We start from the raw sequence: 17,227 nt of genomic DNA, 5'->3' as shown, positions 1-17,227 counted from the left end.
GTGTGGCAAAGTATCCTATCATGGGGGAAGAAACCAGGCAGCCCACCCAAGAAACCTTCAGCAGAGGATTGCAGATTACCTCCAGGAAAGTTTTCTGGAGATCTCTATGGAGGATTCACAGGACATCCTGGTGTGCATAATCAAACTGTTCCACAGGGCCCACTCTGCGTAGCTCTACAGGGGAATGAGAAGCAGATAGCAACTGTACCTGTATTGGTTATTTCTCTACCTCTTCTAGCCTGATTTTAAAAAGTAGTACATGAGCCGATATGTCCCTGCAGTATTGAAGCAAACTGAGTACTTACCAGGGGTTCCCTCCCAGGCATCAAGCTCAGAACAGCTGGACTGCTGGGAGTGGCTAGACTGCTCAAGAATCAAAAAGAGGTCATGGCTTGCCATGCCACTGGATCTCCCTGTCGCCTGCCCCCCATCCTCTTCCACCTCCCCTTCGTCGTCCAGCACATCGTCCTTGTGGTTCACTCCAGTGACTCCAACCCTCCCCACCCAAAGTATCCACAGGGCTCTTGGCGGTGGGGGTGGGGTTACTGCTGAGGATGTCATGCAGCTCCTTGTTGAAGCAGCATGTGTGCGGCTATTTGCCTCCCTTGCCTTCTGGTATGCCTGCCACAGCTTCTTGATTTTTAACATGGCACTGCTGCATATCCCGATCATAGCCCTTCTCTTCCATGCCCCAAGCAATTTCTCCATAGATGTCAAAGTTCCTGTGGCTGGAAAACAGTTGTAACTGCACAGCCTCCTCTCCCCACAGACCTGACCAATCCACCATCTCCAGTGTACTCAAGGCAGAAGTGTACTTACTCTGTGAAGCTGGGAAGTTGCTATGTTAGCTCTCTGTGCCAAGCAAACAGGAAGAGCAATTTGAAAACTTCCCAGGGCTTTAGAAGGGGAGGGGTGTATACCTGTGTATCTGGCTGTGGAGCAGCAGAGTTCAAAATGGTGACCGGAGTGGTCACGGTGGGACACCTCCTGGAGGCCATTTATGTTGACATAAGCACATAGTGTCTTCAATGACACTAAGTGCTACACCTCTTGCTGAGGTGGTATTTTTTAGGTTGGCATAGCAGGCGAGTTAAAGCCGTGGGAGGAGCATTGTTGTATATACACCTCCATAGTTAGGTCGATGTAAGCTGGCTTCTGTCGACCTAACTCGGTAGTGTAGACTAGGGCTCCGTGTCGCAGCTAAATACAAGGTCAAACATAGTTAAGCATAAGTGGTTAGTGGGTTACAGATTGTTGTAATAAACCATAAATCCCCCTTTTTGTCCTGTTTCAGAGTAACAGCCGTGTTAGTCTGTATTAGCAAAAAGAAAAGGAGTACTTGTGGCACCTTAGAGACTAACCAATTTATTTGAGCATAAGCTTTCGTAAGCTACAGCTCACTTCATCGGATGCATACTGTGGAAAGTACAGAAGACGTTTTTATACACACAAACCATGAAAAAATGGGTGATTATCACTACAAAAGGTTTTCTCTCCTCCCACCCCACTCTCCTGCTGGTAATAGCTTATCTAAAGTGATCACTCTCCTTACAATGTGTATGATAATCAAGGTGGGCCATTTCCAGCACAAATCCAGGTTTTCTCACCCCCCACCCCCATGCACACACAAACTCACTCTCGTGCTGGTAATAGTTCATCCAAAGTGACCACTCTCCCTACAATGTGCATGATAATCAAGGTGGGCCATTTCCAACATAAATCCAAATTTAACCAGAACGTCGGGGGGGGGGGTAGGAAAAAACAAGGGGAAATAGGTTACCTTGCATAATGACTTAGCCACTCCCAGTCTCTATTTAAGCCTAAATTAATAGTATCCAATTTGCAAATGAATTCCAATTCAGCAGTTTCTCGCTGGAGTCTGGATTTGAAGTTTTTTTGTTGTAAGATAGCGACCTTCATGTCTGTAATTGCGTGACCAGAGAGATTGACGTGTTCTCCGACTGGTTTATGAATGTTATAATTCTTGACATCTGATTTGTGTCCATTTATTCTTTTACGTAGAGACTGTCCAGTTTGACCAATGTACATGGCAGAGGGGCATTGCTGGCACATGATGGCATATATCACATTGGTGGATGTGCAGGTGAACCATTTTTTCATGGTTTGTGTGTATAAAAATGTCTTCTGTACTTTCCACAGTATGCATCCGATGAAGTGAGCTGTAGCTCACGAAAGCTCATGCTCAAATAAATTGGTTAGTCTCTAAGGTGCCACAAGTACTCTTTTCCTTTTTGTCCTATAACTATAGGGGTGTTAACTGGCCACGTCACCTTGAATAGTCCCTTTAGAATGTGTACTAACCACTTATGCTAAACTATGTTTGACCTGGTATTTAGCTTTGATTCTCTGAGTACCTTTCCCAGACTTGAGGAAGAGCTCTGTGTAGTTCAAAAGCTTGTCTCCCTCACCAGCAGGAGTTGCGCCAAAGAAGATATTACCTTACCTACTTTGTGTGTGTATCCTGGGACCAACACGCCTACAATGTCACCAAAGTATGTTAATTGCTGCTAGAAGCACACTGCCTTGGCTCTGCAGGACTCAAAGCCAGAGGACAAGAGCCATTCTCACCTGCTGAAGGCTCCATGCTGTACCCAAGTGGAATGTGCTACTGTAGCTAATCAGACTGTGCAGTAACATCATGGCATTAGCATTTTTACAAAGGAGATGACTCAATACCTCATCAAAGGAGAAGGAAGATGTTGTAATGAGGGTTGGCAATAACAAGAGAGCTCAGTTCAGAAAGCAAGTGGTGCACTGAGATGGAGAGGGGAGAGTATGAATCAGAAGAGATCATTATGGCAGTGTCAAAAGGGTTGCTGAGAACCCATTTGGAATAGGATGAGCAATTTCAAGCACCATTTACAGAGAGGATATGCAAGAATGAGGACAATAAGGTAATAAGAATGACAGTGTCTCGCAAGAGAGGTTAGAGAAATTAGAGTGGGGGTACACTCATATGGATACCACAGTAGTCTGAGGATAAGAGGCTCATAAACCAGAAGGGCAAAGAGAAAGGTACCTCAGGTTAATTATATATTAAAATGTTCTTTGCCAATGTTTGTTTACATATAATTTAATACTTCCAATTTACATTTCCCATTTATACTGTTTCACATGGACAAGTCAGTTTAACTTTCTGCTTATAATGTATTAGCATAATGCTGCAGTTCTGAGATGTAAACAAGTTCCTGCAGTCTTAAAAAAATAATAATTAGGAAAAATATTTTTGTCACTTAATTTATTAGGTGTTTTTCAAAACACCTACCAAATAGGAATTTTAAGTCTAAAGTACCTGAAATTGCTAAAAAGATGAGTCACTAACAGGCGTTCAAGAGAAATCATGTGTACACAGATTAATGTTTGGCATGGACTCCAAAAGACAGGAATAGAATCTGACTCTGTGAACATAACCAGAAGAGTTGGACACACTTTGGTCTTTTCTCTCTCGAAAAGTCAGTATGGACTATTACTGCCTGTTATCTTAATATTGGAAGGAAAAAAAGAATTAAAGAGAAGGCTACATAATCCAATTAGTATAGCTTTGAATATTTCGTGAGCATAGTGTCATTATCTACTGTATGCAGAAGAGAGAAGTTGTATGTAGAAGTGGGAATTTTATTCACTGATTCCCCTTTTTTCTTCGCAACATTTTTGCTATTATAGTAGTGGCTTTAATTTTTAAGAACTTCTCACTGAATTTTCGTGGTGGATGGTGGATATAATATTTATATTGTGCTAATCCCAAAAGCTTGTTGGGCAGAGGCCTGTACCTAAGTTGTCCAGGTTTACAAAAGTTACCTCAGCCTGTTACATTGTTTGTCAGCAAAAGTTTGAGTCAAATTGACAGATAATAAACTGGATTGTTTAAATAAAAAGGATGGTGGTAAGGGGTCTTCTAGTCTCCTGCTAGTGACAGGTTGGCATGGCAACGAGCTGAAGAGTTCTGGATATGATAGAAGGATGTTTATGGTAGAAATCAGATGTGTTTTGATTTGGTTAATTCAAATGGAATGAGGTTGCTGTCCCTTCTTGGACATTGTTTATCCTATCTGATGGTCACTAAATGGGGAGAAAGGGACACCTGGACTGGAAGAAGTAAGCTTTACCATCATGGCTGATGCTAGTCCTACCCTCTCCTGATACCGTTGGGCCTTTGTCATTTTGATTCTGAAAGGCATCTTGACCGGAGCTGAAAGAGGAAACCAGATGACAGTGCTACCTTCATTGGCTTCATCCCGGGGCTGCACAAGGGGGGGAAAGTAGGGGTATACCACCCCCCATCTGTCTCTGCTGCCCAGGGAGGGAGGAAGCAGCAAAGCGGCTGGCTGCTGGCTAAGCACCTCCTCCCTACAGCTGCAGCTTGCTTCTCCTTCCCTACTGCTGGAATCCCACCAGTTGCCTCAGCCTTCACCACCTGACTCACCTCAGCAGGGGATCTGCAAAGCAGGCAGCAGCACTGGGACTCCAGCAGCAGGGAAAGAAAAGCAGCAGCTGTAAGGATGGGGGGAGGAGGTGCTCATCTGGCAGCTAGCCACCCTGCTGCTTCCTCCTTCCTTGGGTTGCAGAGACACAGAGTGCTGCTGCCAGGGGTAGCTGCTGCATCCTCGCTGCTGGAGAATGCAGAATGCTCCAGAGGCTTCTGGAGAAATGGCAGGATTGGGGTGGAAAGCAAACCTTTCATTTGTGCTTATTTAACGTTCCCCTCCAGAAGCGGTCAAATTAAAATTCCTGCACGTGCCCCTGGCGTCATCTAAAACCTGAATGACACCTGGGGCATGAATCTTGGATTTGTGATGTAGTCCCTCCTTTATGTGTCATTTTCCTTCCTCGCCTTATTTCTCCCCCCTCTCTCTCTCCCCCCTTTGTCTTCTGAGTGGTCAAACTGAGTGGTCAGTTTGGATGAGCTATTACCAGCAGGAGAGTGCGTTTGTGTGTGTATGGGGGTGGGGGGAATGTGAGAGAACCTGGATTTGTGCAGGAAATAGCCCAACTTGATTATCATGCACATTGTGTAAAGAGTTGTCACTTTGGATGGGCTATCACCAGCAGGAGAGTGAATTTGTGTGGGGGGGTGGAGGGTGAGAAAACCTGGATTTGTGCTGGAAATGGCCCACCTGATGATCACTTTAGATAAGCTATTACCAGCAGGACAGTGGGGTGGGAGGAGGTATTGTTTCATATTCTCTGTGTATATATAAAGTCTGCTGCAGTTTCCACGGTATGCATCCGATGAAGTGAGCTGTAGCTCACGAAAGCTCATGCTCAAATAAATTGGTTAGTCTCTAAGGTGCCACAAGTACTCCTTTTCTTTTTGCGAATACAGACTAACACGGCTGTTACTCTGAAACCTGCCTAATAAGAGTTTGGCTTATCTAGACAGGACTCCTCCACCTTCTCAACACTGCTGTGAGCCTGTTGCTGGTAGGCAAACTAAAAGCAATTCTTTAAACCAATGTTTCTCAACTTTTTTGATACCAGGGACTGGCTTGCTGTCTTCCTAAACTGTGTCAGGGAGATCTCAGGGTCCAGCACCGGTCCATGGACCGATCGTTGAGAAACACTGCTTTAAACAGCCTGATGCTAGTACAAATTCATTAAGTCTCAGAGTGGCTGATATTAGACTGAGTGCTTGGTCTATGTTTTTCCACCAGCAAGAATGCAAGTGAAAGTCAGTACCAGAAATGCAAGCTGCATTTTCAGTTTTGTTTCTTTTCCTTCCCATCTTGCATGCGTTTGTCTCAATTTCCCTTAAAGGAAGCTGGATTGGACTTCAGCAGCAGCTGCTCCAAACCATCTCAACTTTTTCTCTGTCCTTCAAAAGGCAGTTAATTGTGTGTGTGTGTGTGTGTGTATAATATGGCTAAAGGGAAAGAAATAAGAAATTATTAAAATAAAAGCCTTACTTTACATTTGAGATGTTTAAAGTATTTACTTTGTGTGTTTAATATACGGCTGAAGATTTTTTGCTAGTGATTGTTAAAAGGGGATTCTGTAGTGATAACTTGAATGCGAAAGTTAGTATTAAAAGAAAAGGTAGCTGTACCAAGGCTATACAATTTCTTAAACCCCAGTTTTTACCATTTGAATTTGGTGAAGAGTGAACTACAGTGGATACGTGCAGTTGCTTTGTAAAGAATTCTGTGCTCTAAAAACGAAGAAACATCTTAGGTAATACATAGTTTGGCAGGAGGGTTAGGAGGTAGTCATGGTATAAGGAGCCTCTTAACTGCCCAAGTTTGAAAATAACCAGAAGTTATTTTCAGTTGGTACCATAGGGTAGCAGTTAATTGGTTTGTGAAGTTAGCTGTAGTCTGTCTTATTCCTGGGGGAGAGCTTCACTTCACAAAAGCAGTCAGTATCTCAGTTGGTCCCCTTGTGGATGTCTCAGGAGAGAAAGATCAAGGATCAAATGGGTCACAAATTAAAGTATTCTTCTACAACAAGATGTAGGCACTTTAAGGTGCAAGTCTTCACTTTTCAGCTGGTTAAAGTTCGGTGTGATCTTTAACAGAGAAGGTGGTCAGTCTTGGTTACTGTCAGTCTGGAACTGTTCATTCAGCTCCCAACAGTTAGACCACAAAATCTGCCTTGTATTGGTAGGTACAGTTACTCAGTCAAGTAGATCTTTCAGAACATGGAGGAATGTACACTGCTGGCACCTGAATTGAATCTATTGCATTTAAAATGGTTTTGTTTCCAGAGCTTTCAACTTATTCCTGTCCATATTTTTGCAGGTCCATTGGTATCGCCACATGTTGGCTCTCTGTCCAGCAGGTTGACCTCTCAATGCCATTCTGATAATGTCAAGTTGTAATGAGTCTGTCTCACGGTTAATGAGGGAATTCCTAGTGTTGTAAACCTTTATTACTGTGTTGGGATGGTGACACATGGCTGACATTATTCAGTGACTTCAGTGAATGGCAGTGTTCTTCTGCTTCATTTGATTCAGCTGTTGCCAGAAACTGCTTCTGCTATGTACAATGTGAAATATATTGGAGAGAACTGGTGACACACACTTTTTTACTGCTTGCCTAAGGCTTTCCTTATGATGTCTTCAGTTTTGAAACAGTCTGAGAATTAACTGTGATACAGGGTTTTTCAGTCGTACCTTGAGATATAAAAAATAATTTCATGGCCTGCTAAGTCAAGTTTAAAGGAACCCGCATTTAGGAAAGTTGTTTAAAATTTATTCCTTTTAACAAAACTTGATCTTTCATAAAGCTTTTGCTCTCCTGTTTTTATAGTTAGTACTTCATAGATTCATAGATTGTAAGGTCAGAAGGGAGCATGCTCACCATCTTAATAGGAGCACCTACATAACACAAGCAGTAGATTTCACCCATTGTTGGGCTAAATGCAGAAATTCAACTTCTGGTTGAATTGGAGCTTATCTTTTAGAAAGACCATGTAGGGGGTAAAATCCTGGCCAGTGCATGTCCACACTGCAGTTAGACACCTGTAGCTAGCCCATAAAAATGACTTGGGCTCATGTGGGCTTGAGCTAAGGGGCTATTGAATTGCGGTGTAGATGCTCAGGTGGGAGCGTGGACTTCAGGAGCCTGAGAAACAGGAGCGTCGCAGAGCTCCAGGTCTGCACATTAATTAAACAGGCCTTAATCTGAGCCTCAAGAGTCCCAATCAGCTGGCATGGGCCAGCCACAAATGTCTGACTTCTGTGGGTATGTTTACATTGCAATTAGTGGCAAACTCTTATTGACTTCAGTGGGGAGACCGAATTTCACCCTGATTTAAAGACTATAATTAAGACATCCTTCTCCATATAGTGTAATCTGTTCCCATGGCTTAATATGCTCATTTTGTTTTAAAAAAATGCCCTATTTACCATTTGAAGTTTGTCAGCTTTAATTATGACCCTGTGTAGGGCTACTTTACATATTTGCTATTTGTCATCTTGTTTGTGTATATCCTATAATTATGAGTTCTCTTCCTTGAAAAATAAACTTTTTGCTCTAAATAAGAACTTCAGGTTGCAAAGTCAAAAGTCCTGTTCACTGCTTTTGGTTTGAGATCTCACAATAGGTTTTATTTTGTTTGTATAATACTTATGTTGCTTTTTAGTGCCTGTAGCATAGATAGCCTTTTGCAAGATTTCCACTGGCTGATCTGGTACGATATATCCTTGCATCAAATGCCAACCCTTTGTTTAGGGTCAGATAGCTTTTCCCACATAAAGGATAAGAACATAAGAACAACCATACTGGGTCAGACCAAAGGTCCATCTAGCCCAGTATCTTGTCTTCTGACAGGTGGCCAATGCCAGGTGCTTCAGAAGGAATGAACAGAACAGGCAATCATCAAGTGATCCATCCCCTGTTTCCCATTCCCAGCTTCTGGCAAACAGAGGCTAGGGACACCATTCCTGCCCATCCTGGCTACTAGCCATCGATGGACCTATCCTCCAGGAACTTATCTGATTCTTTTTAGAACCCTGTTAGAGTCTTGACCTTCACAGCATCCCCTGGCAAAGAGTTCCACAGGTTGACTGTGTGTGATGTGAAGTAATACTTCAAACTGAAAAGTCCCAGTCTTATGAACCAATCTATATATGGAAACTGTTCCATACCCTTATTCTTTTTTTGTTGCCCTTTTCTTTACCTTTTCCAATTCCAATCTTTTTTGAGATGGGGTGACTAGGTCTGCACACAGCATGCTGAGCACCCACTGGCAACCCCCCTCTCAGCATCTCCCTCTCCCCCTAGTGTCTCCTGCCCGCTGGCGGGCCCCGCTGATCAACACTTCCCCCTCCCTCCCTGCGCCTCCAGCCCACCGCGGTTAGCTGTTTCATGGCATGCAGGAGTCTGGAGTGGGGAGAAGTAAGGACGCAGCATACTCAGGGGAGGGGTCAGAACAGGGCGGGAAGAGTCAGAGCATGGGTGGGGGGGGGGGGAAGAGGTAGGGCAGGGCAAGGGTGTGGCCTTGAGGGAAGTGGTGGGGTCTGGGGCAGAGCCAGGAGTCGAGCACCCCCTGGCACAATGGAAAGTCCACACCCGTGGCCCGCAGTATTCAAGATGTGGGCGTACAATGAATTTATATAGAGTCAATATGATATTTTCTATCTTATTATCTGACTATTTAAGGATTTTTCTTTTAAATAGCATCCTCCACTGTAGTAACTGAGTGCTTAACTTGGAAGGCTGCGTTAGAGAAGTTCTGGACTCTTAACTAGAAGACTGATGCTGCAATTATTCTTGTTGAAATGGAAGATGGTATTGCTCCCTTGATCGGTGGTGGTAGTTTTTTGGACCATGTGGGTCACTTTTCCACACAGTGGGAGCAGAAACGGGTGACTCAGAACCAAGGTATCTTCTAGTGTGAATTGTTTTTAGCAAAATGTACACATTGATTCCTTGAACAGAGATCAGAGACTGTATACAGGCATCTCCAGTATTGCCAACCCCAAATGTTCACAGATCATGAGTCGGGCTCACTAAAATCATGAGATTATGAAAAATAATAGATTTGGTGTTCTTTTTATTTGCCTTCAGCTTTTTGAGTCTTTAGGGTGCAGTGGGGTCACATTTTGAGGCTATTTCCACAGACAGGAGGGCTAGAAGTTTACTTTTTTTTTTCTTTTCAACGAAGGCTGAAATCATCACCTATCCACATGACTCCAGAAGCTGGGGCTTTAAGGAAAACCATAATTATCATGACTCATGACAAAATCCTGAGAGTTAGCAACACTGCAACTCCCACTTGCAGAAACCTTGATTAAAGCACCACTGTCCTTTTACCAAGAGATATCTTGGGCATCTGTCTCCCTTGGGCTCTCCTGGAATCCTAGTTTAAACATACTTGCATTGTTTATAATAAGATTTAAGGCATAGGCACCGGCTGCCTCCAGGCCCGGGGAGTGCTCAACCCCCTGCTCCACCTCAGGTCCCGCCCCCACCCCACCTCTTCTCCCAAGTCCCCACCCCTTCTCCGCCTCTTCCTGGCGCCACTCCACCTCTTCCTCCCCGAGCCCCCTGCATGCCACGAAACCGCTGATTGTGGCAGGTGGGAAGAGTTGATTGGCGGGGCACCAAACAGGGAGGCGCTGCGGGGGAGCAGGGAGCTGGCTGCCAGTGGGTAGTAAGCACACATTTAATTTTTTTCAGAGTCAGTGCCTATGATCGAAGGCAGTGGTCTCCAACCTTTTTATGCCCAGAATCACTTTTGGAGTTTAAGGGCAAGCCAGGATCTATTCTGCCCCTTCCCTAAGGCCCCGCCCCTTCCCCAAAGCCCTGCCCCACTCACTCCATCTCCCCTTCACTCCGTTGCTCACTGTCCCCCACCCTCACCCACTTTAACTGGGCAGGAGGTTGAGGTTTGGGTGGGGGTGCAGGCTCTGGGCTGGGCCTGTGTGCAGGGGACTGGAGTGCAGGAGGGTGTGGGCTCTGGAAGGGAGTTTGGGTGCAGGAGGGGGCGGGGCAGGGAGTATGGGGTGCAGGCGGGAGCTCAGGGCTGGGGCAGGGGCTTGGGGTGCAGGAGGGGGTATGGGGTGCTGGCTTTGGGAGGGGGGTTGGGATGTAGGCTCCTGCCGGGTGGCACTTACCTCAGGCGGTTCCCAGTCGGCAGTGCAGTGGGGTTAAGGCAGGCTCCCTGCCTGTCCCAGCCCCATGCCACGCCCGGAAAGGACCAATGCACCCCTGCAGCCCCCGGGGGAGGCACGTGGCTTTGCACACTGTCCCTCTTTGCAGTTCCCTGTTCCCGGCCAATGGGATCTGCAGTGGCAGTGCTTGCAAGCAGGAGCAGCGCGCAGAAACCCCTCTACACCTGGGTAGTGGGGGCATGCTGGCCACTTCCGGGAGTGGTGTGGGGTTGGGCCCGGCAGGGAGCCTTCCTTAGCAGCAGCCCTGCTGCACTGCCGGAGATCGCGATCAACTGGGAGAATCTCCAGGACTGACCAGTCTATCGCGATTGACTAGTTGGTGACCACTGATTTAAGGTATGGTATTAGCACATACTAGTTACCATGTGTATTAATACTAGTTACCATGTCTAGCCTTAACAAGGCACATTGTGCTTAACACATGTTAACTGGTCAAGTTGTATTAGCTAATGTGCTAAAATCACCCCTTTAAATCTTCATGTAGGTGACACCACATGTCCCTCCCTCTTTTCACCTGGGAAACCCTTATCTAAAAACTAGCCAGGTAAGACCACATGCCCTGAAAAGGTAAGCCTGGGTATTTATTTTGTGCAGATGCTTTGCAATACAAAGGAACCTCAGGAAAGATTTCACTGCCCAGGCAAAGGGTACTTAAGCTCAAATAGTCCCCTTACTTACTGTTTGTGTGGTGTTTCATCCTGAGTGTTTATACAGCAATTTAGCACAACATTACCATCTATTACCACAACAAAAGACAGGTTTCAGAGTAACAGCCGTGTTAGTCTGTATTCGCAAAAAGAAAAGGAGTACTTGTGGCACCTTAGAGACTAACCAATTTATTAGAGCATAAGCTTTCGTGAGCCACAGCTCACTTCATCAGATGAAGTGAGCTGTAGCTCACGAAAGCTTATGCTCTAATAAATTGGTTAGTCTCTAAGGTGCCACAAGTACTCCTTTTCTTTTCACAACAAAAGAGTCTCTGAACTTGGAGACACATACTGTATGAATAAACTGTTGGGTGCAGGTAGCATTTACATCATAGGATTTGTCTGGCAGAGTAATTGAAAGCCACTTATAAAATCCTGATATGGAGATGCTCTTGTATCTGTCACTAAATCATAAGTTCCATATAGATTTCTCCATTAAGAGCCACAATTTACTTACATTGTTCCAGCTAGTAGGGAAGAACTAAATCGTAAGACCAAAAGGATCAACTAATTGGACCACTTGCGTAGCACAGGCCAGTGAACCCTACCTAGCAATTTCTGCATTAAACCTATAACTTCTGTTTGAGCTATAGTACATATATTTTGAAATATATCCAGTTTCTATTTAAAAACTTTAAGTGATGGAGTATCCACTATGTCCCTAAGTAAGTTATTCCAGTGAAAACAGAGGTCATGTTACCTCTTTACTTGATATTCCCCAGTTTATACATCCAAGAATCCACATTAACCCCCTTAACTGCAGCATCACATTAGGAGCTCATGTTCAACTGGTAATCTGTCATGACCCCTAAATCCTTTTTCATTGTCACTGCTTTTCAGGATATGGTTCCCCATTTTGTAAGTGTGATGTACGCTTTTTCATCCTTGTTAATCTTACATTTGGCTGTGTTCAAATGCATGTTCAAATGAGTCCACCTACCCAAGTGATTCAGCTTAGTCTGTACAACTGACCTGTCCTCAACACTTACTGCTCCCACTCTGCTATATTGAGAAGTTCCACCATATCCCATAAAGGAATTTGTTCAGTAAGAAAGAAGCATGCACAGCATCATGCTTATGATAAGCTCCAAGTGGAGGTAATTCTGAAAGCAGCTATACTTAATAAATAATGATATATCAGTCTTTTGTTATTTTTATCACATCCTGGGAAGAGAGAAGTGACAATGGTCAAGTCTGAATACCTGAGGTGGTGATCTTTCAACTGTAATTTTTGTCCTTTTTGAAGATATCTTATTTCTTAAAAAGAAAAGGAGTACTTGTGGCACCTTAGAGACTAACCAATTTATTTGAGCATAAGCTTTTGTGAGCGACAGCTCACTTCATCCGATGAGCTTATGCTCAAATAAATTGATGAGTCTCTAAGGTGCCACAAGTATTCCTTTTCTTTTTGTGAATACAGACTAACACGGCTGTTACTCTGAAACTTATTTCTTAAAGGATTCAACTTTTTGGCTATTTTGAAAGAGATGGTGAATTCTTGTGCTTTTTTTTCTTCCTCTGAGAATTTTGTGTTCATATAATTTTGAATTAAATTTTTGCAGGTTTAATTTATGGGATTAAATGAAATGCATGTTTACACTCCAGCGACTAGTCCCTGTCCCTGTTCTGCCAGATTCTCAGCACAAGGCAATGTTTTACCTTCTCACCCAGAGCTGGCAGTCAAAAAATGTAACTATCGTATCTGGCTTCCCAAATCAGGGTCTCCTAGCCAGGTTTTAAAAGCCCTTTCTGTCAGTCCATGCCACTGACCATACAGAACAATGTTTGCCCCCTCAGATTACTGTTACCTGCTTTTGATAACGAACATTTCTGAAAATAAATATTTTAATCTGAGGTACATGACTGGCTCCTGGAAACTGAGCTACATCTGTCCCTGAAAACACACAAACCAGATCAGGTACAGTAGGTTCACTGAGTAGCATGAACCCAGGTGCAGTGCAAGGAGCCTCACTTATGCCAGTTTTATTCCTGTAGTTTGGATGGTTCTGGAATAAGTCACAGTATTGGTTATAGTATAGACATACACTTGCTGGATCTCTTCAGGATGTCTTCATACTGTTCTTTATTTTCTGAGTTATTTTTGTTCAGTTATTTTGGGACATCTTTGAATGACCTGTTAATTCCCTGTGACAATGTGAGTGAGATTATATCATTTATTGGACCAACTTCTGTTTTTGAGAGAGACCAGCTTTCTAGCTACACATAGCTCTTCCTCAGGTTTCTCTGGCTTTTGGCCAGTTCTGTCTTTCAGCAATGGAACCAGATTTGCATACTATCAGTATTCAGTATATGCTGCTCTCCCACTGGGCTAGACTCTGTGCTTTTAATGCACTGTATAAAAAGAAAGGCTTAAAGATCAAGATTTGTATAGTAGCTTATGTTTTCTGCTTCAACTAAATCATATCCCTTATACAATATAATACTACAAGAGAATCCACATAACTCAGTAGCGTTGTCAGTCAAAGTCATATTCAGGTGAACAGTTGGCCTCTTCTTTGGTCTAAGGAAAGCTCGTTGAGGAGCAATGTTAAATAGATTCTAAATCTTCATTTTCCCAAATTCTCGCTGGAGTTAGGAGAAGGGGGAGGAGAGATTCCAGGGATGACAGCACTTTGGCGGGGAGATTTTTTTTTTTTTTTTTGTGAAGTAGCAAATGGGATGCACTCCAAGTCAGAGTATTAATTGGATACAATTGTCATATCTCCGTTTGCACATTACTTCATGAAGAGTGAATTCAAATAATTATTCATTTAAATCATGGTACATTGGGCTGCTTTAGTTGGTGGTGCTCTGTTATCTTGATAAACAAGAACTCAGCTTCCTGTCCAGGGCACAGGGATTGGAAATGCGATAGCGGTGACAAGGTTAATGTCTACATGAGGAGAGTCTCAAGATGCTCAATGGCAATCTCTCCAACCAGCATCTCCAGCCTCTGAAGGAAGATTGTCTAGTTATTAACTTTAATAATAGGAGTGCTTGAGGGTGGGGAGAAATGGAGACTAACCATGGAAGCTTACATTCATGCACTGACAAGTACTTCTGTTTTGAAAAATACTTAGACAAGAATGACTTTAGTTGTGCATCTTAGCAGCCTGTTTGCATGTCTAAAAGTTTGACACTTTGAAACTGAGGCAGTAAGTCTGGTGGGATTACTAATTTGCTTGGCAGGACAGCTGCTAAATGAGCATAAAATAGAACGATATTAAGAGAATCCATATTCTGAGTAGTGTCAAATGTCAGGCAATGGTGACTGCCAAGTTACCTATAGCATAAGTAAATTAGGCTTGGTAAAGTGAGTAAAGGATTGCAGGAACCCTTAAAAACAGTGGGAACCCTTAAAAACTTGGCATTTACTAATATTACCATTTAGATGTTTCAGATAATACCCCCTTTTGGTAAGTACAGGACAGACCACAAATGGCAGTTTAAAGAAAAACAAAGCGAACCATAGGGCAAATGGCCATTTTTTAATGGCATTCATGATGAATACCAGCACATCCAGTTATCACTTTGCGAACAACTGGCAGTGTTTGCAGGTTGTGAAGCATGTGTTTGGCCCCAAGTCTTGCCTCTCAACTGTTTAGAGAGAATTAAACCAAAGAAAGTGTCCACTGATCTTTTTTGGAAACATCTGACATAATAATAAATAGCATTACACTACACAAAGTCCTCCTAAGATAACTAAGATCAAACTAACTTTTGAAATATAAATGCTCTTCCATCTAACATATTGAACTGGGTATGTGTGAGTCTGACATCACAAACTTGTGGCTTTTTGGTCTTCCTACCAATTTGAATCCTAGACCAGGTCTCCTGTAGAAAAGGTTTGCTGGTATAGCTGTACTGCCAAATCTTTCTGATGAAGTCATAGGCTATACTGGCAAAAAAGTGCTTTTGCAGGTATAGTTTATACCAGTTTGGTAAGTGAAATAAGCTATACTAGCAAAAGCACTTGTATACCAGTATAGCTGCTCCGACTCTATGGCTTTTGCTGGTATAGAAATGTCACCAAAAATCACTCCCTTAACCAACATTGGTTGCCAAAAGCCAGGCAGGGGAAACACCAGGTGTTAGAGGTGTCTGTTGGTGAAATTCCTCAGGAAGCAGGTAAGACAGCTGCAGAACAAGGTGGCTCATCTTCGTAGCATCAAGGAGCATGAGGACTTTGAGAGGATGCACATGGAGACATCTGAGATGGAGGATGCTAGCCAACTACAGATGACTACAGCAGCACAAGAGGAGGAAGGAGAACTGTCTGCTCTGCAAGGAGCAGACTAGCTGTTGGCCACCTCAGGCAATAGACTTTGCTTCCTCCCCCACCCCTCCCAGGTCCCTGTCCATCTAGTTGAAGAACTGGTATACTGTACTGTCAACACAGGGTGAGGAGCAGAACTCAATGACTGAGGAGGAGAAGCCATTTGTTCCCAAGGCTGGGAGGTTTGCAGCTACTGCACCTGAGAGAAGGAGACAGAGTGCTTGTGGTTGGGGACATCTGTCTGAGAGGAACGGAAGCATCCATGTGGCAACCTGATATGATGTCCCAGGAAACGAGCTGTCACCCTAGAGCTCATGTCCAAGACATTATGGAAAGATTGCTGAGGCTCATCTGCCCCCGATAACTACCCCATACTGCTCATCCACATAAACACTCATGATGCTGCCATGTCTGACCCTGAGCAGATCAGGGCTCTGGGAGTCAGGGTGAAGGGGTCAGGGGCGCAGGTTGTGTTGGAGCAGTTTGTGGAGGATAAGGACCCAAGCAGGGACATGTGCATCCTGGAGATGAATTAATGGCTGTGCACATGGTGTCAATGAGAGGGCTTCGACTTCCTTGACCATGGGATGCTGTTCTGGGAAGAAGGTCTGCTGGGAAGAGTTGGGGGTCCACCTGACCAAAAAGGGGAAGAGCATCTTTGTGCACTGACTCACCAACCTAGTTGAGGAGGGCTTTGAACTGGGTTCAATAGGGACAGGTAACAAAAGCAAGTATAAAAAAGGTGAATTTAACAGAGTTAAATATTAGTGGGGGAGCATGGAAAATTACACTAGGGTCATAGGAATGACGAGGAAAATCAGTGGGGGAATCCATAGGCACCGGTTTCCTCTGGCCCTGGGGGTGTTCAACTTCTCGCCCCCACCCCACCCCTTTTCCCAAGTTCCCACCACCACCCCCTCTTCCCGCCCCGCCTCTTACTGGCCTGCACAAGAGTTTGTAGCCTAAAACAATAGGATAAAGGATGAGAGAGAGAGAGAAGAAGAATGGTGAAGTAACTTGCCCAAGATCATGCAAAAAGTCTGGGAATAGCTAGGAACAGAACAAAGCTCTGAATCCTAGTCCAGTAGCCTATCCACTAGACCAGAATTTCCCAAACTGTGGTACATGTACCAGTGGTGGTACGTGAGCTTGATGTTCCATCCGTTCACTTCCCAGCAAGTTAAGGTGGTGTTTCATCATGAACTAATAAAGTTGCTTTACTAGACTGTGTACTAAGGAATTATTTGTTTTGTGTGGTCATTAAGTGATAAGTCAGCATTCTGGAATAGGAACAGGGTGCATTTTTCACTACACAAATCTTACAGAACAAGAGGAGCTATCCCTTTAGAGTGGACCCACTCCCTTGTTGCCTATGATAGTTCTTGTACAAAATCATATGTTGGTCATTGAGTAGGGGCAGGGTTGTCCTTTATTTCCATACTGCAAGTACTCAAACTGTGTGGGAGAGAAGAGAGGAGCTGCCCTCCTTTCTTCCAGCATTGCCATCGTTCCAGTTGGCAGTTAAACGGACTGTTCATGCTTCTTCCAATTGTTGTTTGCTCCTCTTACCATTGCACCCATGTTTTTCAGAAAAATATTATAAATGAGTGA

At 43.9% G+C, this 17,227-nt stretch overlaps 1 protein-coding gene across 15 annotated transcripts in view; it reads left to right on the top strand.

Moving 5' to 3' along the window:
- Nucleotides 1–17,227, top strand: part of CSNK1G1 (casein kinase 1 gamma 1) — a 258,375-nt gene that overhangs the window by 148,798 nt on the left and 92,350 nt on the right. Inside the window, exon 2 of one of the 15 annotated variants that reach the window (XM_073363214.2) lies at nt 9,138–9,341. The exons of the other annotated variants lie outside the window; for them this stretch is intronic. Coding sequence (XP_073219315.1) covers nt 9,239–9,341 — 103 coding nt within the window. The 5' untranslated portion in view covers nt 9,138–9,238. The remainder of the gene's footprint in view (nt 1–9,137; nt 9,342–17,227) is intronic. 15 annotated transcript variants of the gene reach the window in all.

This window comes from Lepidochelys kempii, chromosome 10 (genome assembly GCF_965140285.1).
Source record: "Lepidochelys kempii isolate rLepKem1 chromosome 10, rLepKem1.hap1, whole genome shotgun sequence".
Lineage (NCBI taxonomy): Eukaryota > Metazoa > Chordata > Testudines > Cheloniidae > Lepidochelys > Lepidochelys kempii.
Note: the sequence above shows the minus strand (reverse complement) of the source record. Positions and strands in the feature narration are given on the sequence as shown.